Source organism: Microcaecilia unicolor, chromosome 7, assembly GCF_901765095.1.
Source record: "Microcaecilia unicolor chromosome 7, aMicUni1.1, whole genome shotgun sequence".
NCBI lineage: Eukaryota > Metazoa > Chordata > Amphibia > Gymnophiona > Siphonopidae > Microcaecilia > Microcaecilia unicolor.
This window is the reverse complement of record NC_044037.1, coordinates 217228519-217252213: the sequence shown is the minus strand read 5'-3', so window position 1 is coordinate 217252213 and position 23695 is coordinate 217228519. Positions and strand designations below refer to the sequence as shown.

The window sequence follows — 23695 nt, the reverse complement described above, 5'->3', positions numbered from 1 at the left end:
CTTAAAGCTACATTACTCAAACAAGGACTTAGTTTAGATACTAATACCAATTTTCCATAACATTGTCTCAAAACCTGATCAATTTGCTTAACACCTACACCTTTGGCTAAGAAGTTTCCAATCACCCAGACTCCAGCCTGTTCCTACTCACCTCACAATATTCTATGAGAAATATAGGATTGTTTCACAACAGACATTTAGTAGATTTCACAAAAGGGAAATGAAACAGAGTTTATTTTCAGTAAGGTATCAGAAGTGTTTGGAATAATTACCCCCACTCAGCACTATCAAATGCTTTCTTTGCATCATGAGACAGTAGAAAATATGGATGGGTTGTAGAGTTCACTTGTCTAAAAATATGACATAGCAAGTGAAGACCCAACACGGGCCATGTTTTGGCATCTGTGCCCGAGTCTAGGGTCTGTTAAAAATAATACAAATAAACAGAAATAAATATACACGTAAAAACAAAACATTAAAAATGAGCCAATGTATGTTATCTGAATTGTGCAGAAATGTACATTAATATTGATGTGAGAAATGAACCCCCCCCCCCCACACACACACAAACCATGTGATATATAGCAAACTAAGGGGTCTGTTTACTAAGCCGTGCTAGCGGCTTCTGTGTGGCATTGCCAACACAGCCCATTCAAACTGAATCGGCTGTGTCGGCACTAGCGCACAGTCAGCCATGCTAGCGGCTAGTAAACCCCAGCATAAATATAAAATACATTGCATGTGCTAATATATGTGAAAATTATAATATATTAAAGTGTGAAAAACTCTAAACACAACATGAAGAATGTTGTACGGTGTGAAAAGTAATAAAAACCTAATACAGAAGTAACCCTAGTAGCGCTTTAGAAATGTTAAATAGTAGTAGTATTGTCTATTAGATTGTAAGCTCTTTGAGCAGGGACTGTCCTTCTATGTTAAATTGTACAGCACTGCGTAGCCCTAGTAGTGCTTTAGAAATGTTAAATAGTAGTAGTAGTGAAAGACCATGCTCATATTACATTTGTACCCTGTGCTTTCCCACTCATGGCAGGCTCAATGTGGCTTACATATTACATACAGGTACTTATTTGTACCTGGGGTAATGGAGGGTTAAGTGACTTGCCCAGAGTCACAAAGAGCTGCCTGTGCCTGCAGTGGGAATTGAACCCAGTTCCCCAGGACCAAAGTCCACCACTCTAACCACTAGGCCACTCCTCCACTCATGTAATCAGTATTCCATATTAATGTGAAACTTCAAAAAATTAGTAGTAGCCTCGGTGGTATCACTGAAAGATATGCAGTGTCAGCAGGACAAGTTAGGCTAAATGATGGGGGGTGCTCCTTGAAGCAGCGTAAAGTGAAATTTGGGTCATGTCGAAAAATGATCCCCTGAGTCGACACAAAAACTCAGATGAGTACATTTAAGGGCCTTTTTACTAAGCTGTGTAAGTGCGTCCAACGTGCGCCAAAATGGAGCTACCGCCCAGCTACTGTGTGGCTGTTGTGGTAATTTCATTTTTGGTGCACATCTGATATGCATGTCTAGAAAATAATTTTTATTTTTGGACACGCATATCAGATGCGCCAAGTGGCATTTGATGCGTGTAAGTCATTACCTCCCAGTTACCGCGTGAGACTTTACTGCTAGGTCAATGACTAGCGGTAAGGTCACAGACCCAAAATGGATGCGCGGCAATTTTGATTTTGCTGCACGTCCATTTTCGGCAACAATTATTAAAATGGCCTTTTTTACAGGTGCGCTGAAAAATGGATCAGCACGTGCCCAAAACCCACACCTACGCTACTGCAAGCCATTTCTCAGTGCACCTTAGTAAAAGGACCCCTTAGAATTTATTATAATATGATGATAATTTTAAGAAACAAGATAAACAGCTAGTGACAAAGTGGGAGACTAAATCTTAGTGGCATTAAAGCACAGAGGCCACTTAGAGCCCTATTTATAAAGGTGCACTAGTGTTTTTAGCGTGTGCTAAAAATTAGCGCACGCTAACTGTGTAGATGCCTTTAGTGTTCCTATGGGCGTCCACATAGTTAGCACATGCAAATTTTAGTGCACACTTAAAACACTAGTGTGCCTTTGTAAACAGGGCCCTAAGTGTCACCACTGAGGTACTATATAACACTTGAATGAGATATTGAATAATTTTAGAAAGTAACTTTTGAATTTGGTGAATCGGGGGTTTGTTACAGAATATTTGTCTTTATAAAATAGCCATAATTTTGGGAAATCCACATAGGCGCCCTTTTACAAAATTACCTGTACATGCCACCCTTAAGCAATGTATACGGTATTTCTATTATTTAAATAGAGGGGGCTTCTCATACATCAACATCAATATTATGTGCAACTCCCAAGTCTATTTCGGTATTCTCTTCTCCTCATATTATATATATTACTTGTATAGGATCTATCAGATCTCTCTGTCATCACCATTCAGGCTATAATGTGAGCCAGGCACTTGTCATGGTGAGCAGATATTCCTCATTTGATCCAATTTTTAAACTTTAAATATCATTTGCTTTAAACACTCATAAAATCCTATAATCCACATTAGCACTTAGCTCAAATGCAGTATCTTCTCTGATCTTCTATCTTTATTTAGAATAGCAAACGATCATTCATCTCGGAGACCTCTCAATCCGACATGAACTCATGTTTCGCATCTACTGCTGTATCAAGTTGACCCTTAAGCAATGATCAGTGGCGTTCCTAGGGTGGCTGACACCCGGGGCGGATCGCAGCGTGACCCCCCCACCCCCGGCGAAAAGCCACCACCCCAACCAAAGGCCACCTTCCCCCAGGCGAAAGGACAGCCCCCGGGTGCATTTTTACCTACTGGGGGGGGGGGGGGGGGGGGGGGGGTGCCGTGCGCCTGTCTGCTTCGCTCGTTCCTTGCTCCCTCTGCCCCGGAACAGGTTATTATGTTTAATCGGAGTGATGGTGGTTGACCTGCTGGGTCATTGACTGTGTTATGAACTGCCATATGGAGGATCCCCAGTTCAGTTCATAAATTAAGTCTTCCACTTCATAGATATGGTATGGCTGGGAATGCTGCAGGAAAAGCACCTGGAGAAAGGAGTCTTGCTCATTGCCAGTGGCGCGCCCCGGGTGCACGCCACTGGGGGGGTGTCGCACACCTGTCTGCTCTGCTCGTTCCGTGCTCCCTCTGCCCTGGAACAAGTTATTTCCTGTTCCGGGGCAGAGGGAGCACGGAACGAGCAGAGCAGACAGGTGCGCAGCACCCCCCCAGTGGTGTGCACCCGGGGCGCGCCACTGGCAATGAGCAAGACTCCTTTCTCCAGGTGCTTTTCCTGCAGCATTCCCAGCCATACCATATCTATGAAGTGGAAGACTTAATTTATGAACTGAACTGGGGATCCTCCATATGGCAGTTCATAACACAGTCAATGACCCAGCAGGTCAACCACCATCACTCCGATTAAACATAATAAAAGAGACCTCCAAGAGTAAAATCCACAGTGACACCTAATCTTAGGTTAAAATGTCACATGTTTCTATTTTACAATACATAAAAGCTTGCATCTTGCCCTAGTTGAGGCTGTTTTATTATACATTCCTTCCATTTTCAAAACCAGAACAGTTACACGGGTTGACAACAGAGCTAAGCACAGTTGGCATCTTTCCAAATTAAAAACACTTCTTCTGAATAGGTATTGGAGACTGCTATTTTCTGGAAACTGAATCCATATTTTTTTTAGTGGAAAATCATATCTTACACTAGAGAATGTGTTTACAAAGATACTATATATTATTACTTTTAGAAAATTGGTGATTCTTTTGTATATATGTACAAAAAAATGGAGAGAACATTTATTATCATGCTTCAGGCAAAGAATTAAAAAAAGTATGCATGCAATTCCGTTAATGCTGGTCATATTTTCACTGCATTTATATGCGTCACATTACATTATCATTCAAAAATAACAAAGCGCCTCCAACCTCACTCTCAGAATCATTATGACAAAGTTAACTTACTCTGATAAGGAATTCAGAAATCATTCTTTTTTGCTTTATCTCCACAATTTCTGACTAATGGGAAATTATTGGGTGTCACTTAGTACCCACTTCCTAACCAGATGTGCCATCTAGTGAAAAATGAGGCTGCAAAGCCCATGGGGCTTTCTACTGAAGAAAAACATGACAAATCTGCATTTAAATAGACTATAATAGAAAATTCACTGTGCAAAATGTTACATTCTGCTTGTTCGTGCCGCTTCTATACCATGTAGCTACTCTGATTTTCAGGTTAAACTGACACCTAGGAACTTCGGTCACACCGAGATTATTTGTGTGTGGACAAGGAGTATAAAAGGATACAGTTAATATTTTTCTATTTTGATTTATATTTATTCCTATCAGAAGAGTACACCATTTCTGTGTGGTAACCTGCACAATGCAGCATTTAGGGGCCCTTTTACAAAAGGGTTTGCCGCGCGGCAACCCAGAACTACCGCCAGCCCAAGTTCTGGCTCAAGTGTACATCATTTTGGAATTTTTACTGTGGCGCTAACCCAGCACTGCTGCCCAGTTACTGCTGGGCTACCACAGGAGTCCTTACCACCACCTCAATGGGTGGCGGTTAGTGCTTCTCGCCGCATGGCCTTGTGGTAGGAGTAATCTTACCGCATGGCCATTTTGGGGGGGGGGGGGGGGGGCTTTTACACACTATAGTAAAAAGGGCCCTGATGTGCGGGAAAAATGTCCCCTGCCGCTACCGCAGGGCCTTTTATACTGCAGGTTGGTAAAAGGACCCCTTACTGCCTTAAAAGGCGGTGATATGATTCCATCAAATCTACGAGAAAGCACTGGGGTAACCTGCTTGGAGAAGCAGTTACATCCTAAAAAGGTAATGGTACAGTTTTGAAAGGTGACTAAGACAGGGGGAAATGCAGTGGATGATGTATTCCATATGGGAATTAGTATGTGTCCACCCAATGCAGATGATCTCCGCTGTGCAGACTGGATGGGCCATTTCAGTCTTTATAAGCCATTATTTACTATGTTACTGAGTCATGGATATAAATGCCTGATCTCTGCAACACAACATAACCAAAATACGTAATGGACATACCACAACAATGTAAGATTCCCAAATGTGGCTGTACCACATGAACTCTATCTTACCACAATATCACTTTGTATTTGTTTACACCAGAGTCGGCAAACGCCACTCTGGCACTATGTAAGCCACATTGTGCCTACAACTAGGTGGGAAAATGTGGGGTACAAATGTAACAAATAAATAAATAAATATTTCTGTACATTAATTAACTAGGCTTCTACTACGAGAATTATAGAGGCAATTCTAGAAATACAGTTATGTCTGTCTTACACATCACTCTAATTGGCAGATACACATCAAAATGTACTACTACTACTAATCATTTATATAGCGTTACTAGATATATATACAGCACTGTATACATTATATGCAGGCACTTTCTCTGTCCCTAAAGGGCTCACAATCAAGTCTTTGTACTTGGGGCAATGGAGGGTTAGTGACTTGCCCAAGGTCACACGGAGCTGCAGTGGGAATCAAACCCAGATGGCCAGGATCAAAGCCCACTGCACTAACCAAGGTAAAATTATGTATAATCATACCTGATAATTTTCTTTCCATTAATCATAGCTGATCAATCCATAGACTGGTGGGTTGTGTCCATCTACCAGCAGGTGGAGATAGAGAGCAAACTTTTGCCTCCCTATATGTGGTCATGTGCTGCCGGAAACTCCTCAGTATGTCGATATCAAAGCTCCATCCGCAGGACTCAGCACTTAGAGAATTACACCCACGAAGGGACACTCTGCCCAGCTCACCACCGCCGAAACGGGGGAGGGGAATCCGTCCAGCTCATCCCCGCGGAGCGGGGGAGGGACACCACACCCGCCGATGCGGGGGGATCTGGCTTATCCTGCAACCGCAACCGCGGGAGGAGCTGACTGACCCTAACACCGCCGAAGCGGGAGGGGTACAAAACTGCCCTACAGCCGCACGAAGCGGGAGGGAGTGCCGGCAGAATTTTAAGTCTCAATCCAGCCCCGTAAAACGGAGGGGAGAGGAATGCAGCAGCTCACTGTAACACAAACTCGTCTTAACTCTTGAAGAATCCAAGTGAAAAAACTTGAACACGAAGTCTTTCTGAAGTAACTGAAGACTAAACTTGAACCTGAAATGCAACCAGAATAAAAACAATACAGATATCTGGGAGGGGCTATGGATTGATCAGCTATGATTAATGGAAAGAAAATTATCAGGTATGATTATACATAATTTTACCTTCCATATCATCAAGCTGATCAATCCATAGACTGGTGGGATGTACCGAAGCAGTACTCACCCAGGGCGGGACATAGAAATCCCTGACCGCAACACTGAAGCTCCAAACCGGGCCTCCGCCCGAGCAGCCACAGTCAAGCGGTAATGCTTGGAGAATGTATGGGCCGAAGCCCAAGTTGCCGCCTTGCATATCTCTTCCAAGGAGACGGAACCGGCCTCTGCCATCGAGGCCGCCTGAGCTCTTGTAGAGTGAGCCTTCAGCTGGATAGGCGGCACCTTCCCCGCGGCCACATAAGCCGCTGCAATGGCTTCCTTGACCCATCTTGCCACTGTAGGCTTAGCAGCCTGCAGACCCCTACGAGGACCTGTATACAGGACAAACAGATGATCCGATTTCCGGAAATCATTGGTCACTTCCAAGTATCTGATGATGACTCGTCTCACATCCAGATATTTAAGAGCAGAGTACTCCTCTGGGTAGTCCTCCCTACGAAAGGAAGGGAGACATAGCTGCTGATTCACATGGAAGCGAGAAACAATCTTGGGCAGGAAGGAAGGCACTGTGCGAATAGTCACTCCTGCCTCAGTGAACTGTAGAAAAGGCTCTCGACACGAGAGCGCCTGGAGCTCGGAAACTCTTCTGGCTGAAGTGATAGCCACCAAAAAGACTGCTTTCAACGTCAGGTCTTTCAGAGATGCCCTTGACAAGGGTTCAAACGGCGGCTTCTGCAATGCTCTTAGCACCAGGTTGAGATTCCACGCAGGCACCACTGAGTGCAGAGGAGGGCGCAGGTGATTAACCCCCTTGAGAAAGCGCACCACATCTGGCTGCGAAGCCAGGGAAGCACCCTTCAGGCGGCCCCTGAAGCAAGCCAGAGCCGCTACCTGGACCTTAAGGGAACTGAGCGACAGGCCTTTGTCCAGACCTTCTTGCAGGAACGTCAACACTGAAGAAATTGGAGCAGTGAAAGGAGAAAGAGAGCCTGCTTCACACCACGCTGCAAAGATACGCCAAACCCTGGCGTAAGCAGTAGAAGTAGAGCGTTTCCTCGCTCTCAGCATAGTGGCGATGACCTTGTCTGAGAAGCCCTTCTTCCTCAGACGCTGCCGCTCAATAGCCAGGCCGTAAGACCAAAGGGGGAGGGATCCTCCATCACCACGGGACCCTGATGTAACAGGCCCTGCTCCACTGGCAACCGCAGAGGATCGTCGACTGAGAGCCTGATCAAGTCCGCATACCAGGGACGCCTGGGCCAATCCGGACCCACCAGGATTATCCTGCCGGGATGCTTTGCCACCCGGTCTAGTACCCTGCCCAACATGGGCCAGGGCGGGAACACATAGAGAAGCTCTTGTGTCGGCCATTGTTGGAGAAGAGCATCTACTCCCAGGGATCGAGGGTCCCGTCCTCTGCTGAAGAAGCGCGGCACTTGGCAATTGGCCGATGACGCCATCAGATCTAGGCTCGGCTGGCCCCAGCGCTTCGTGATGTCCAAGAACGCCTGAGCAGATAGCTGCCACTCTCCGGGCTCCAAGGTATGGCGACTGAGAAAGTCCGCCTTGACATTCATGACTCCGGCAATGTGGGCCGCTGACAGCTGTTCCAGGTTCGCTTCCGCCCACTGGCATAGACTCATAGCTTCCTTGGCTAGAGGGGCGCTCTTGGTACCTCCCTGGCGGTTGACATAGGCCACAGCCGTGGCATTGTCCGACAGGACCCGTACAGGCTTGAACACCAGTACCGGGATGAACTCCAAAAGCGCCAACCGAATGGCTCTGAGTTCCAGGAGGTTGATAGACCACTTTGCCTCTGCAGGAGACCAGAGCCCCTGCGCTGTCCTTCCCAAGCAGTGGGCTCCCCAGCCCGATAACGAGGCGTCCGTCGTGACGACAATCCACTCTGGGGACACCAGAGGCATCCCCGCAGACAACTTGTCTGTCTGCATCCACCAGCTCAGCGCCTTGCGCACTGCTGGATCCAAGGGAAGACGCACAGCATAATCCTCCGACATCGGAGTCCAGCGCTGCAGCAGAGAGTGTTGTAGTGGTCTCATATGAGCCCTGGCCCAGGGCACTACTTCCATCGTGGCCGTCATAGAGCCCAACAGCTGCACATAGTCCCAAGCCCGAAGAGGAGAGGCTACTAGGAACTGGTCCACCTGAGCCTGAAGCTTGACAATCCGATTGTCTGGCAGGAACACTCTGCCCACTTGGGTGTCGAATCGAACTCCCAGATACTCCAGGGACTGAGTCGGGCGCAGCTGGCTCTTCTCCCAGTTGATGATCCATCCCAGGGAGCTCAAAAGAGCAACTACCCGGTCCACAGCTTTGCCGCACTCTGCATAAGAGGGGGCTCGGATCAACCAGTCGTCCAGATAAGGATGGACTTGTACTCCTTCCTTTCGCAGGAAGGCCGCTATGACCACCATTACCTTGGAAAAGGTCCGCGGAGCAGTAGCCAACCCGAACGGGAGGGCTCTGAACTGGAAGTGTCGGCCCAGGACTGCAAAACGCAGAAAGCGTTGATGAGGAGGCCAGATGGGAATATGCAGGTACGCTTCCTTGATGTCCAAGGATGCCAGGTACTCCCCTGCCTTCACTGCCGCTATAACAGAGCGGAGAGTCTCCATGCGAAAGTGCCGCACTTTCAAGGCCCGATTGACCCCTTTGAGGTCGAGGATAGGCCGGACCGAACCTCCTTTCTTTGGTACCACAAAGTAAATGGAGTAACGCCCCTTGCCAAGCTGACTTTCTGGCACCGGAACGACCGCACCCAGGCGGATCAGATTGTCCAAAGTCTGCTGCACTGCCACAGCTTTGACCGGAGACTTGCAGGGAGAGAGTACAAACCCGTCTCTTAAGGGTCGGCAGAACTCCAGCTTGTAGCCATCTCTGATGACTTCCAGCACCCAAGCGTCTGAAGTTATTGTGGTCCACTCGCCCAGAAACGAGGACAGCCGTCCTCCAATCTGCACTGGGGCGTGGACCAATACCCCGTCATTGGGTACGAGACCCTGGGGGAGGACCGGAGGGAGCACCTCCGGGACGGCGGTCTCTGCGAAAGGAATGCTGCTTGGGGGAGAAATTCCTCTTAAAGGAAGTGGGGGCAGAAGCACCCGACCTGCCCGGGCGGTACCGACGGGCTTCCTGAAACCGTCCTCTGGAGGTACCGGGACGAGCACTCGCCCGAGCCCTGACCTCCGGCAACTTCTTGCCCTTAGACGTGCCGAGATCAGTCACGATTTTGTCCAGCTCGACCCCAAAGAGCAGCTTGCCTTTAAAAGGCAATCTAGCCAGGCGGGATTTTGAGGCGTGGTCAGCAGACCAATGTTTCAGCCAAAGCCACCGCCGCGCAGAGACAGTCTGAGCCATGCCTTTAGCTGAGGCTCTCAAGACATCATACAGCAAGTCTGCCAAATAGGCTAAGCCCGATTCCAGGGCTGGCCAATCATTCCTCAAGAAATGATCCGAGGGGGAAGCCCGCTGCACCATAGTCAGGCACGCCCTGGCCACATAGGAGCCGCAAACTGAGGCCTGCAAACTTAAAGCAGCCGCCTCAAAGGACGACCTTAAAGCCGCCTCCAATCTCCTGTCTTGGGCGTCCTTTAGGGCCGTGCCACCTTCCACCGGCAATGCCGTTTTCTTAGTCACCGCAGTGATTAAAGAATCCACGGTAGGCCACAGATAGGCCTCACGTTCACTCACAGCCAAAGGATAGAGGCGGGACATAGCCCTAGCCACTTTAAGGCTCGCTTCTGGGACATCCCATTGAGCCGAAATTAAGGTGTGCATGGCATCATGCACGTGGAAGGTTCTAGGCGGGCGCTTAGTCCCCAGCATAATGGCAGAGCCAACAGGGGCTGAGGGAGAGACGTCCTCCGGAGAGGATATCTTCAAAGTGTCCATGGCCTGTAACAACAGGTTGGGCAAATCCTCCGGGCGAAAAAGCCGCGCTGCAGAGGGGTCATCCGCTCCATCCGAGCGGGGATCCGTCTCCACCAAGGAATCCGCAAAGGACCGTTGGGAGACCTCAGACACGCTGCCCTCATCTACATCGGAGGAGACAAATTCCTCCAAGGCCTGGGAATCAACCCGAGGGCGTTTACCTCTGGGAACCTCAACCTCTTTACCAGAGGAGGGAGCGGGGGCAGCGTTGTGCATGAGGAAGGCCCGATGCAGCAGCAAAACAAACTCGGGGGAGAAACCCCCCAGACTGTGCACCTCCGCCGCCTGGGCAACAGCCCTAGGCGCGCTCTCAACCGGCGCTCGCAATAGCGGGGGAGAGACATGCTGCGCATCCAAAATGGCGTCCGGCGCGAAACTCCGCGAAGGAGCCGCGCGGGAAGAACGGCTCTTAACTTTAGCCGCTTCTGTGCCGTCGCCCAAATTAAGGGCGTTCATGGCATTAATGTCTCCCACCTCAAGGGCGGCCCAAGAAGAAGCCGTCCGAGCCGCGTGGCCGGCCAAGATGGCGGAGGCGAGGAGCGGGGGATGGGCGTTTATGGCGGGAAAAACCGCCACGCCGGAGGAAGGACCGGGACATGCATCGGTCGCGAAACTGTCACCCACCAAGGGCGAATCCGGCTTGAAGACCCCCGCATCCCCTCTAGAAGCGCTCGAGCGACCCGGGGAGCGACCCTTTGCGCCCTCGCCCTCCGACGCCATGAGCCACGAGGAGAAGAATCGGGGAACCCCCGCCCGCTATAAAAAGGTAAAATTACCTGCTGTCCGCTCCGAGTTGTAACGACCTGGTGTCTCAGTGAGTAGCTGCAATAGACGCTTAAATAAACGTCGAAATAAACGCCTTTAAGGCCGTTCAAAATTTTTTTTTTTTTTTTTTTTTTTTAACGGAGCCAGCGGGAGGGGGGAGAAAAGGAGGGACCTGGCACCACCAGGTTTGCACTTGCTCAAAAGAGCCCTCAACCCCAGGCACTCAACAAAACCTAAAAATTAGGCTTGGAGGCCTAGCCAGAGCTGCTGCTGTGTGTGACCACCACCTGCTGAGATAGAGAACATACTGAGGAGTTTCCGGCAGCACATGACCACATATAGGGAGGCAAAAGTTTGCTCTCTATCTCCACCTGCTGGTAGATGGACACAACCCACCAGTCTATGGATTGATCAGCTTGATGATATGGAATAGGCTATTCTTCCTATGCACTATTATATAAAGCTACACATAAGTGCTATAGCATATAAATACAAAAGGATATATATACTAGGAAAAAATGCCCGTTTCTGAGCGCAATGAAACGGGCGCTAGCAAGGGGCCCCCCCTCCGTCCCTCCGAGCTACTTGCCTTGTTCGCCACAGTTTCTGTTTCGGCCCTCGAGTGTCATAGCTCCGCCCTCGACATCATGACGTTTTGACGCGAGGGCGGTGCAGACACTCCAGGGCACACCGGATATCTCGGGTGCCTCAACTTCCGTGGAGGCTTCAGAACGTTGGGGTTGCCTTTTATATAGCGAGATATGGGTGGAGCATGGTTGGGCCATGGGTATGGCACCAAGCAATGAGTACAAATTATCAGTTGTGTGTGTTGTATGATGCACTCAGGAGCGCCCACTTATACTAGCCATTAACCTAACGTAAGTGAGCATGCCTAAAGAAAGATTACTCTAGTATTCTATAATATCTTAGGCATGCCAAAGTGCCATTATAGAACTGGTGCTCATCGTGCCCCATTGTGGCACCTAACTTGAGGTGCAAAGTTATAGAATTACCTTCTATATGTGCATAATGGGCCTATTTGTATATATGTTGCCCAAAAAATTGGCACCAAAGGAAAACATGCTTAGGCGTATTCTGTAAATTGTGCCTAAAGTTAGGCGCAGTTTATAGAATAAGTCTAAATCCATGCACGCAACTAGAATTTAGGTGCAGCCAATTATGCCAATGAAAACCTGCTCTAAATGTCCATACCTAACTTTAGGTGCAGAGTGGCTTATTCTATATTTTTGAATGCTCACAACCCGCCCATGCTCCTCCCATAGCCACACCCCATTATGGGATCTGTGTGGTAGAATTTACGCTCCTCCTCCCTGTCCCACTGGGGATTGGGCATCCCTGCGGCCTGTCTCCTTGGCTTCTCTCTCTCCCTTTTCTCCTGGCCAATTGGTTGCTTCCTTCCCTTTTGCTTTCTGCTGCTCCTCTCCTATTGGGCAGCCTGCTGTTCCCTCTTCTTTCTCTCTGCCCTATGGCAGCTCTCTCTCTCTCCCTGCCTGACCCTGCTGACATCAGATGCCAGCACTATAACAGCTGATCTTTCTTCTGTCTCTTTGCTTCGGCTTCTACTTCAGTAGTTCTTTGCTCTTTTTGGCACGTTAGTGTGTTCCAGTGCCGTAACGAGGGCTAATGACACCTGGGGTGGGTCGCCGCTGCGCACCCCCCCAGGTGCAGCACGGCACGACCCCCCCTGCGGTGCACCCCCCCTCCAGAGTGGACCGCAAACCCCCCCGGACCGCATTCTTACCTGCGGGAGGGCTGATCCGCCCCGCGTGCATGTCACTCGGAGCTGCGTCGGCCCCGCTGGTTCCCTGCTCTCTCTGCCCCGGAACAGGAAGTAACCTGTTCCGGGGCAGAGAGAGCAGGGAACCAGCGGGGCCGGCACCCCCCGAGCGCGTGCACCCGGGGTGGACGGCCCCTCCTGCCCCCCCTTCCTATGCCACTGGTGTGTTCCTTTCTGCTTGCCCAATTTCCTGACCTCTGCTTGGACCTGGACTACTCTTTTGCCTGCTGCCTGCCTGATTGACCTCAGCATGTTCCTGGATACTCCTTTGCCCGCTGCCTGCCTGATTGACCTCAGCATGTTCCTGGATACTCCTTTGCCTGCTGCCTGTCTGGACCCAGACCATCCTTTGGTCTGCCACTCCTCTTCTCAGCACCCTTTCTGCTTGGCCCCTGCTCACGTAAGTCCTGCTGGCCGCCTGCACCTAGAGGCTCAACCTCTGGGGAATGGCAATCATCGCAGGTGAAGCCTCAGGGTTGTCCGACCGCCGAGTCAGAACCAGGGTCCTACTCTATCTTAGGACACGTCAGCATTTTACTCGGTACAAGGACTCACTAGTCTGATAATATGTTATAATGGGGAACTTTCCAGAGAGGGGAGGTTCCATGCTACATGATAATTTTGAGTAATATAGCAGCCCATTCTCAAAGGTGGGGAGTTGGGAACTATAAAAGGTCACCCACTGAGTCACAGGTCATGCACAGAAGGAGAAGGATGATGTCCTAGGAGCTGGGGAGGCAGCAAGATCCTGCAGCTCTCCAGGCTCTGTGAAAGAAGGAAGGCAGCCATGAGCTGTGCTCCAGGAAAGGAAAACCAAGATAGTTTCCTTTCCAGTGCCAGACGAGAATAGCTAAAGGAGTGCTAGGAGGATTCATCTCTTCTATTGCACATGAGGCTGGAAGCCAGCTACCCCAAGGCACCAAGAAACATTGATATATCTGGAGGTGAAGACCACTAGCCACGGTTTTTGATAATTTGTATGAAAGAAAAGGTTCCAAGAAGGGCACTAGAGCAGTGGTTCTCAACCTTCCTTCTGTTGTGACATACCTGACAGACAATGTTCATATGCATGATACACTGAGTACTACAATTTGTAGCTAGAGAAAGACAAAACCTTATATATCATTTCATTGTTGCTATCAATGATGCAAAAGAAATATAGACACCAGGGTTTGTATAATGCCAGGGTGGACGAGAGGGATGGTGTAGAGTCCATCAACATTTCTAATTGGTGCTGGTGACAGAAGTAGGAATTAGTAATGGAGGTTTCAAGTACCTGGCTTCCTTGTTCTCAGCTTTCTCCAACCTGCTACAAACAGGATTATAAAAGAAAACACAAATGAGCTATCAAATGTTTGGTGACACACCTCCCAGATGTTAGTGACACACTGGTTGAGAACTACTGCTCTAAAGGGATAAAGGTCTAAGAAGAAGTCTTGGGGAGCCTTTACCTTCCTGCAGCTTGCTCATGAAACTTGAGAAAAAGAAATTTTTAAATATATTTTTCTGCTCTTGCACTGTATAGTTCTGTGGAGACTGGAATGTGAAAGTTCAACTGTTTCATGTGATGTTTCTGCCATTTCTTTTTTAATTTTCAGAAATCATTAAACACAGCACATGACATGAACAAAAACAGGCTGTACAGAAGAAAGGCACAAAAGAATGAAAACGGCTTAATTACAACTCCCTCCCACCCAAAGGAAAAGATCCCACACCTGTTCACAGCCTGTTACCAAGACTACAGGAAACAAGACAACAGTAAACTACAATAAAACAGATTCTTTCTTTTTAAAAGTTTTGATGTTTCTGCCTTTTATACTGTTTTGTTGAGTTTGGACTTCAGTAAGATTTACTTTCTGGTTTTCATATAAATAAATAAGGAACGATAGCCATGTTCTAAATAAGTTCCGGAATGCCCATCATGCCCATTTGTAAGTTTAGGAATTGGGGAGGGGGAGGGGGTTTTGGGGGTCTGTAGGGGTAGTGGGGGGGGGGGGGGGGGAGTATATAAGCTGGCCTTAGTTTGGGGTTATAAGAGTCCAGGCTTCAAGCTATAGAGTAGTAGTTTTTGGGGTGGTGGTGGGAGAGGATATATGATTTCAGTTTCTTGGTGAAGCTTTTATTGCCTTGTTGATCTCTGTTGTTGCTGATTGCATTGTTTGTCTATTCATTCTGTCATTCCCTCAAATGTTTTGCATCATGTCTTTTGTAGTGGTTTCACCAATAAAAATTGTTTTGAAATAAAAATTAAAACTTTTTAAAAAATATATAGTCAGAAAAAGTAAGCAAGTGTAAACTTCTAATAAACAACAAAAAACAAAAAGAACAAAAATATGATTCATCAAGGAAATAACTCACTCTAAAAGAAGTATATGGATATTTAGGCTGCAGGTATCATTATTTCTGCTCTCAAATGTTCCTCAGAACATCACAAATTTGTTTCCACCTTTAACCTTATCCCTAGGTTTCTTTGTGTTTTTTGTTCATGTTTTATTTTTTGTAGTTTTACAGTTTCAGGCATAAAAAATACCCCCTTAATGATCCTGTATCTGGTATTTTAGAAAAGCTTCACACCCAATTTCTGTCATCCAAAAGTTATGTTGTATTTTATACTACCATAAATACCAGAGTTTTACTCATTCCTGTTGATGGTCTTTCCTGATTTAAAAAAAAAAAAAAGGCATATAATGGGGTGGGCAACATCTAGCATGCCTCATGGTTGCACACAAACCCCTGGATTCTATATAGCGTGACTTAAGTTGCACAGGCAAATCTGGTTGTATTTTGGACTTGAATGCGCAACTTAATTAGACAGCAAGACAGCATTGATAATTGCCAATTAACAAGCAATTGACACTAATTGGCATTAATTAGAATTTACGTGCACAACTGTCTTAAGAGTATTCTGTAACGTGATGTACGTAAATTCTAAGTCACATAGTTGAAAAGGGGGTGCGGCCATGGATGTGGAATGGGGGGGGGTCATGGGCGATTCTAAAATCTATGCACATTGTTATAGAATACACCTGGTCTGCACCTAATTTAGGCATTGGCATTTACACCAAGTTTTACTTGGCGTAACTGCCTGTGACTAAATTTATTTGCATGGATTGGCGCTCAGCGTATTCTACAAACCACACAGAAATTTAGGTGTACTGTATAGACTATGCCTAGGCATTTCTTTCAGCGACAATTTTTTAGGTGCTGATTCCTGAATGTTGGTTCCATGATTGCTGTTCTAATGCTGTACAAGGTAAGCACAGCTAGCCTGCAAGTTTTCAAAGGAAACACGTGGAGGTGCATAATCGAATGGGGCGCCCAATTTTTCCTGGGGCCATCCTCGCAGGATGGCTCCATGAAGGGGCGGGGAAACCCGTATTATCGAAAAAAGATGGGCGTCCATCTTTCGGTTCGATAATATGGTCGGGGACACCCAAATCTCAACATTTAGGTCGACCTTAGAGGTGGTCGTCCTTAGAGATGGTCGTCCCCAGTTTTCGGCGATAATGGAAACCGAGGACGCCTATCTCAGAAACAACCAAATCCAAGCCATTTGGTCGTGGAAGGAGCCAGCATTCGTAGTGTACTGGTCCCCCTCACATGCCAGGACACCAACCAGGCACCCTAGGGGGCACTGCAGTGGACTTCAGAAATTGCTGAGACCCCCACCCCCCCCAAAACCCACTCCCCACAACTGAACACCACTACCACAGCCCTTATGGGTGAAGGGGGGCACTTACATGTGGGCACAGTGGGTTTCTGGTGGGTTTTGAAGGGCTCACATTTACCACCACAAGTGTAACAGGTAGAGGGGATGGGCCTGGGTCCGCTGCCTGAAGTGCACTTCATCCACTAAAACTGCTCCAGGGACCTGCATACTGCTGTCATGGAGCTAGGTATGACATTTGAGGCTGGCAAAAAATTTGTAAAAGTTATTTTTAAGGGTGGGAGGGGGTTGGTGACCACTGGGGGAGTAAGGGGAGGTCATCCCTGATTCCCTCCGGTGCTCATCTGGTCAGTTTGGGCACCTTTTTGAGGCTTGGTCGTAAGAAAAAATGGACCAAGTAAAGTCGCCCAAGTGCTTGTCAGGGACACCCTTCTTTTTTCCATTATCGGCCGAGGACGCCCATCTCTTAAGCACGCCCCAGTCCCACCTTCGCTATGCTGCCGACATGCCCCTGTGAACTTTAGTCGTCCCCGGGACGGAAAGCAGTTGAGGGTGCCCAAAATCGGCTTTCGATTATGCCGATTTGGGCGACCCTGAGAGAAGGACACCCATCTCCCGATTTGTGTCGGAAGATGGCTGCCCTTCTTTTTCGAAAATAAGCCTGATAGTATCTACGTCCAGGAGAAGCAGCATGCCAAGCATGACAGTGGATCAGTGTGCGCCCTCAAATGCAGTTGAATTTTGTTGATTTCTGCAGCAGGAGTGACTTTCTTCTGCCTTCCCCTAAGGGAAGGGAAGTCAGCACAAACATTTCCTTAGGAGATGATGTCGGTGTTTTGGAACTTTGACAAACATATGTTGCTGAGCACTGGTATATAACATGGACGTGAATAAGTAGGAGGAAATTGCAAACACTTTAGAGGGAGTATTAATGCATGTCTTTGTCTTAACTGACAGCCAAACTGCTGTTAGTAATAATGCTTTAGAAACTGCTCTCTTGATTGCACAGTCATATGTAATTTAACAGGAATCTGAATATTTGTTTTAATCTATCTAAACATGAATATTTCGTTGGAGTGGTCTAAGACTGGAGTGAATAGGAACAAAAAGAATCTGAACTCTGCTTTCAAAAATCCATATTATATACATAGATGTAAGGATCCTTGCAGGATGCTCACTAGTCTTGTATGTTCCTGCCCCCATGACCACACCAAATCAGAGCACACAGAAGGTATGTATGCCACTTGATTACAGCATCCCTCTTCTCTGGATGGCTGCAATGGTACTGCCCACCCCTTTATAGGTTAGAGACCTTAGTGAGCATGGGTGGGGTGGGGTGGTGTACTGATGTTAGCAGTAGGAGGCCAACTCCTAATCAAAATCTAAGTGTGTGTTAGGTCCGAGCCTTTGGACCTCAGCTATGTTATGTTTTATCTTGAACAAAGATTCCCTTGATTCTTTTGGTTCATATGTAGTATGGAGTGAATGTGACAGGTCTGGTATTACTCATCGCTCTGCCTAATGTTTGACTGAGGAGTGGTGTAGCGTTTTGGTCCACCATCTGATGGGATCAGGACTGAGAATCTTCTCTCTGGAGGTACTATGTAAGAGATTGTTCCTAATTGGAAGCATCTTTGTGTGGAAGTGGATTCTGTGCAAGAAAGACTGTATGTAGAACCAGCAGGGTCTAGATTAACCTCAACCCCGGGGAGACATCTCACTCTGAAAGACTTTATTCCAGATAAAGTTAGTTTGTCTTAGAACCCAGAAGAAAACAAAAACAGAATAAAGAGCGATGGTGGACTTTCAATACAGGTTTTAATTAATATATCTCTTCTCTGCTTTGGATTTTGCAAGTAAGTTGGTCACCTCTCTTGGACCTAATACTCGGAAAGTCAATTATCCTATTAACTGATTATAACAATGGGGGGGGGGGGTTGTTATTAACAAACAAGGTTCACTAAATGCATTTGGTGCATGTTACTTGAAAATAGCAGACACTCAATGGCCTGCAAACGTGAATGAAATAAACAGTGATAGAAATGTGTCGGCAAAGACTCTTACATACCCCTCTTGCGCGACAGTTGTATTCATAGACTTACCCTACCGCCCTCCTCTTTTTAAATTTTTAAAATTTTTCTCTTAATCTTTTGGTATTTTTACTATGTTTTTCAGTTTTTGTCAAATAACCACAGAGGTTTGACTATTCTTAATCCTGCAAACTTATTGGGAGCTTTTCGTTAACAACCTGACTTGTCTGACATGGCTGTAATTCTGTATATGAAAAAGCTTCACTTAGCTTTGTTCTCAGTAGTGCGAGCCTCTCCCTGACCCGACTCCTCGCACTACTGAGAACAAAGCTAAGTGAAGCTTTTTCATATACAGAATTACAGCCATGTCAGACAAGTCAGGTTGTTAACGAAAAGCTCCCAATAAGTTTGCAGGATTAAGAGTCTTTGCCGACACCCCCGCGACTTATGAGACTTCCCTACATAGAATAGTGCCACATTGACGACTTATGCGCAATTGTTCTACTGTTTTGATAAGGTGTTCACACAGTGGTAGTAGAACTGAGCCATCATTAATTTAGAGGATATCCCAGAAATAAGCAGTGGATTTTTCCAAGTCAATTTAATAATGTTCTATGGACTTTTCCTTTAGGAAGACGTCCAGACTCTTTTTAAACCCCGCTAAGCTAACCACATTTACCACATTCTGTGGCAACGAATTCCAGAGTTTAATTAAACGTTGAGTGAAGAAACATTTTCTCCAATTCATATTACATTTACTACATTGTAGCTTCATCGCATGCCCCCTAGTTCTAGTATTTTTGGAAAGAGTAAACAAATGATTCCACTCCTTATTTTATAGACCTCTATCATATCTCCCCTCAGCCATCTTCCCCAAGCTGAAGAGCCCTAGATGCTTCAGCCTTTCCTAATAGAGAAGTCATCCCATCCCCTGTATCATTTTTGTCGCCCTTCTCTGTACCTTTTCTAATTCCACTATATCTTTTTTAAGATGTGGTGACCAGAAATAAACACAATATTCGAGGTGCGGTCACACCATTGGCCAATACAAAGGCATTATAACATCCTCACTTTTATTTTCCATTCCTTTCCTAATAATACCTAACATTCTATTTGCTTTCTTAGCTGCAGCAGCACACTGAGCAGACCATTTCAACGTATCATCAACAATGACACTAAGATCCCTTTCTTGGTCGGTGACTTCTAACATGAAACCTTGCATTATCTAGCTATAGTTCGGGTTCCTCTTTCCCACATACATCACTTTGCACTTGCTCACATTAAACGTCATCTGCCATTTAGACCCCCAGTCTCCCAGTCTCATAAGGTCCTCTTGTAGGTTTTCACAATCCTCTTGCGATTTAACAACTTTGAATAACTTTGTGTTGTCAGCAAATTTAATTACTCACTAGTTACTCCCATCTCTAAATCATTTATAAATATGTTAAAAAGCAGCGGTCCCAGCACAGACCCCTGAGAAACCCCACTATCTACCCTTCTGCATTGAGAACCCTGACCATTTAACCCTACTCTCTGTTTTCTATCCTTTAACCAGCTTTTAATCCACAATAGGACACTACCTCCTGTCCCATGACTCTCCAATTTCCTCTGGAGTCTTTCATGAGGTACTTTGTCAAATGCCTTTTGAAAATCCAGATACACAATATCAACCGGCTCGCCTTTAGCCACATGTTTGTTCAACCCTTCAAAGAAATGTAATAGATTGGTGATGCAAGATTTCCCTTCACTAAATCCATGTTGGCTTTGTCTCATTAATCCATGCTTTTGAATATGCTCTGTAATTTTGTTCTTTATAATAGTCTCTACCATTTTGCCCAGCACCAACATCAGGCTCACCAGTCTATAATTTCCCGGATCCCCTCTGGAACCTTTTTAAAATATCGGTGTTACATGGGCTACCCTCCAATCTTCTGGTACCATATTCAATTTTAAAGAAAATTTACATATTACTAACAATAGTTCTGCCAGCACCTGACTTATGAAAGGCTAAAAGCTGATATGCTGCTCCATATACATAATCTGGAGTTGTGAGCAATACATTACTATTAAGTGTTCACTCATCTTCTCTGGGATCAATTTGTTCTAATTGATATGGACAATCAAGTGGCAATATTTTATGTCAATAGACAAGGATGTACAGGATCCCTTTGACTATGCCGAGAAGTGAAACAAATTGGGAAATTTGTGTTCCTCAACCACGCATCCATTTATGTACCAGGTAGTCAAAACCAATTGTCAAACAAACTCAACAGAATTCTTCAACATCATGAGTAGTCCCTAGTTCCTCAAATTCTTTAGAGTATTTTTCAGAAATGGAGTATTCCACAAACAGACTTGTTTGCAACTAGTGAGACTGCAAATTTGCCTATTGTTCAGTGCACCCAGATCCTTCTTAATTAGCACAAGATGTGCTAGCTGTTTACTGGGCTGGACCCAGTTGTGTGCTGGAGTGTGCTCTCACCAGCTCGTGAGAGCCGTTTGTTAAATGATAGCCAAAGCTCTGCACAAATTCCTTGAGGATTCTTGTCGTACTGCACTGGTCTCACCAGCACTATTTTCCGCATCTCAGAAGACTCTTAGTTCTCCCTCTGTGCAAACTCTTGAGTTCTTCCTACCTTAATAACACAGGGCACTGGCAATCTTGAGTCCCTTACTCTAATGGAATGAAAATTGAGCACTGCCTAGTTGTCTCCTTTGACCTGCCACCTCCAATTAAGGAGATCATGGTGGCAATAAGAAAACCTTCCATAAGGTATTAATATGCATTCCAATGGAAGAGCTTCTCAAACTCTTGCTTTACTAACGGCAAGACCTCATGTGGAGGGGCATTATTGAACGCAAACGCCTATCTCCATGGGCGTTTATCTCCAAGAACGGGTCCATGAAGGGGCGGGCTGAACCATATTTTCGAAAAAAAATGGACGTTTTTGAGCTGGGCGTTTGTTTTTTTTAGCGATAATGGAAACTAAAAACGCCCAGCTCAAAAACGTCCTAATCCGAGCCATTTGGTCGTGGGAGGGCCCAGGATTTGTAGTACACTGGCCCCCCTGATATGCCAGGACACCAACTGGGCACCCTAGGTCAGTGCGGTGGACTTCAGAAAAAGCTCCCACATGCATAGCTCCCTTACCACGGGTGCTGAGCTCCCAACCCCCCCTCCCATAAAACCCACTACCCACAAATGTACAACACTACCATAGCTCTTAGGGGTGAAGGGGGCACCTACATGTGGGTACAGTGGGTTTTGGAGGCCTCCCATTTACCAGCACAAGTGTTACAGGTAGGTGGGGGATGGGCCTGGGGCCACCTGGCTGAAGTGCACTGCGGTACCCACTAAAAGTGCTCCAGGGACCTGCATACATGCAGGCCTCTAGGACTTTTTGCTGCTGTATAACATTGGCACACCAGTTGACACCTGAAGACTAATCTCTCCGAAAACATCCTTTATTGGAATAACCACGTTTACTCACAGTTAACTACAGATCAGAGGTTGTGCCCCACTGGCAACGAGTCTCCCTGGTACTGAGATTAGCAGTAGGTCAGAGCTGGCAGAATGCTGTACAATGCCCTCTTTCAGCCACATTCAAGGGAAGAACTAAGTTCTCTAACGTGGCTAAAACAGGAAAGGGAACTAAAACTGGCTTACAAAAATGGCCACTACCGTATGGACTACAACAGGAAACACAACAGGGCACACTCTGACCCAGTAGGCAGGGGGAAAAGCACCATGGGAGAATAGCCTACCAACTACCAACATCGTGAGACTGTAACACAAGCTAATGAAATCACGGAGCCCAATACACTACACCCACCACAATGCAATGCTGATGTGACCCTGTAGTGCATCCGAGAGCCACATCTGACCCAGGGAAAGGCTGTGAGAGGATCGAACACATTCTGCTGTCATGGAGGTGGGTACGGCATTTGAGGCTGGCATACAGGCTGGGAAAAAAGTTTTTAAAGTGGGGTTTTTTTTGGTGGGAGGGGGTTAGTGACCACTGGGGGAGTCCGGGGAGGTCATCCCCGATTCCCTCCAGTAGTCATCTGGGCAGTTGGGGCACTTTTTTTGGGACTTGTTTGTGAGAAAAAAGGGTAAAAAAAAGTGACCCAAAATCGCGGTAAAAATGCCTTTTTTTTTAATTATCAGCTAAAGACGCCCATCTCTCCTCAGCTGATAACCACGCCCCAGTCCCGCCTCCACCACACCTCCGACACACCCGCATCAACTTTATTCGTTTCCGCGACGGAGTGCAGTTGGACATGCCTAAAATCGGCTTTCGATTATACCGATTTGGGCGCCTTTGCGAGAAAAACGCCCATCTCCCGATTTGGATCGAAATATAGGCGGTTTTCTTTTTCGATTATAAGCTGGATGGTGTCCTCAAAAGATCATACTCCGTTATCTTTACCATCTTCATTGTTTTTGTTTTTTTTTATAGATCTCTTCTATTAGAGTTGGCCTTAGTGCACTCTCAACCTATCATATTTTGATGAACAGAACTCTGGCTTTTCAATGTACTACTGTTTAAAAGATTCATGAAGGGGCTTCTTTATGTCACTAATATAGAAATTTTCTGTTTCAGGGGACCTGAGTTCCCTGCTTACATTTTTCATGAAACTGGCATTTGAGATGATAGAATCCTTGGCTCTCAAAAATCTAACCTGGAAAGTACTCTTTCTAGTAGACGTTACCTCAGTGAACTTCAAGTCTTGGTCAGTTTTATCATGGGCATTCACATAGGTGGAGTGAGGGCAGGGCGCATATTTACATATAGAAATTATAAAATACTATAATCTATACACATTCTTAATAATCTATGCATGAGCTGGTGTAAATAATATAGGTGAGGTTTTGACCTGTTATGCTACTATTCTATAAAGTAAAGTAGGTGTTCACATTTCTTTGTAGAATAGGCTTCAAATATGTGCATTCTTGGTGACTAAAAATATCTGCTGCTTTATAGAATTAACCTCAGTCTGACCAGGTTGCTCCTTATAAAGCAGGTTAACTGCAAGGAGCAACCTGAGTTTGGGATTCACACCTGTGTGCCAGATTCAATCCTGCTTGTTTAGGACATTGACTAGTTGCTTAAGTTGATGGAGCACCAACAAATTTGCTATTGCCATCTAGCTGAAATACAAAAATTCA

At 46.4% G+C, this 23695-nt stretch overlaps 1 protein-coding gene across 4 annotated transcripts in view; it reads right to left on the bottom strand.

Annotated features, from left to right (window-relative positions):
* ZNF385B (zinc finger protein 385B) overlaps window positions 1–23695 on the bottom strand; it is a 451618-nt gene that overhangs the window by 63814 nt on the left and 364109 nt on the right. The window contains exons 7-8 of one of the 4 annotated variants that reach the window (XM_030210446.1): window positions 21513–21537; window positions 2572–2583 (exon numbers count right to left, since the gene is read on the bottom strand). The exons of the other annotated variants lie outside the window; for them this stretch is intronic. Coding sequence (XP_030066306.1) covers window positions 2572–2583; window positions 21513–21537 — 37 coding nt within the window. The remainder of the gene's footprint in view (window positions 1–2571; window positions 2584–21512; window positions 21538–23695) is intronic. 4 annotated transcript variants of the gene reach the window in all.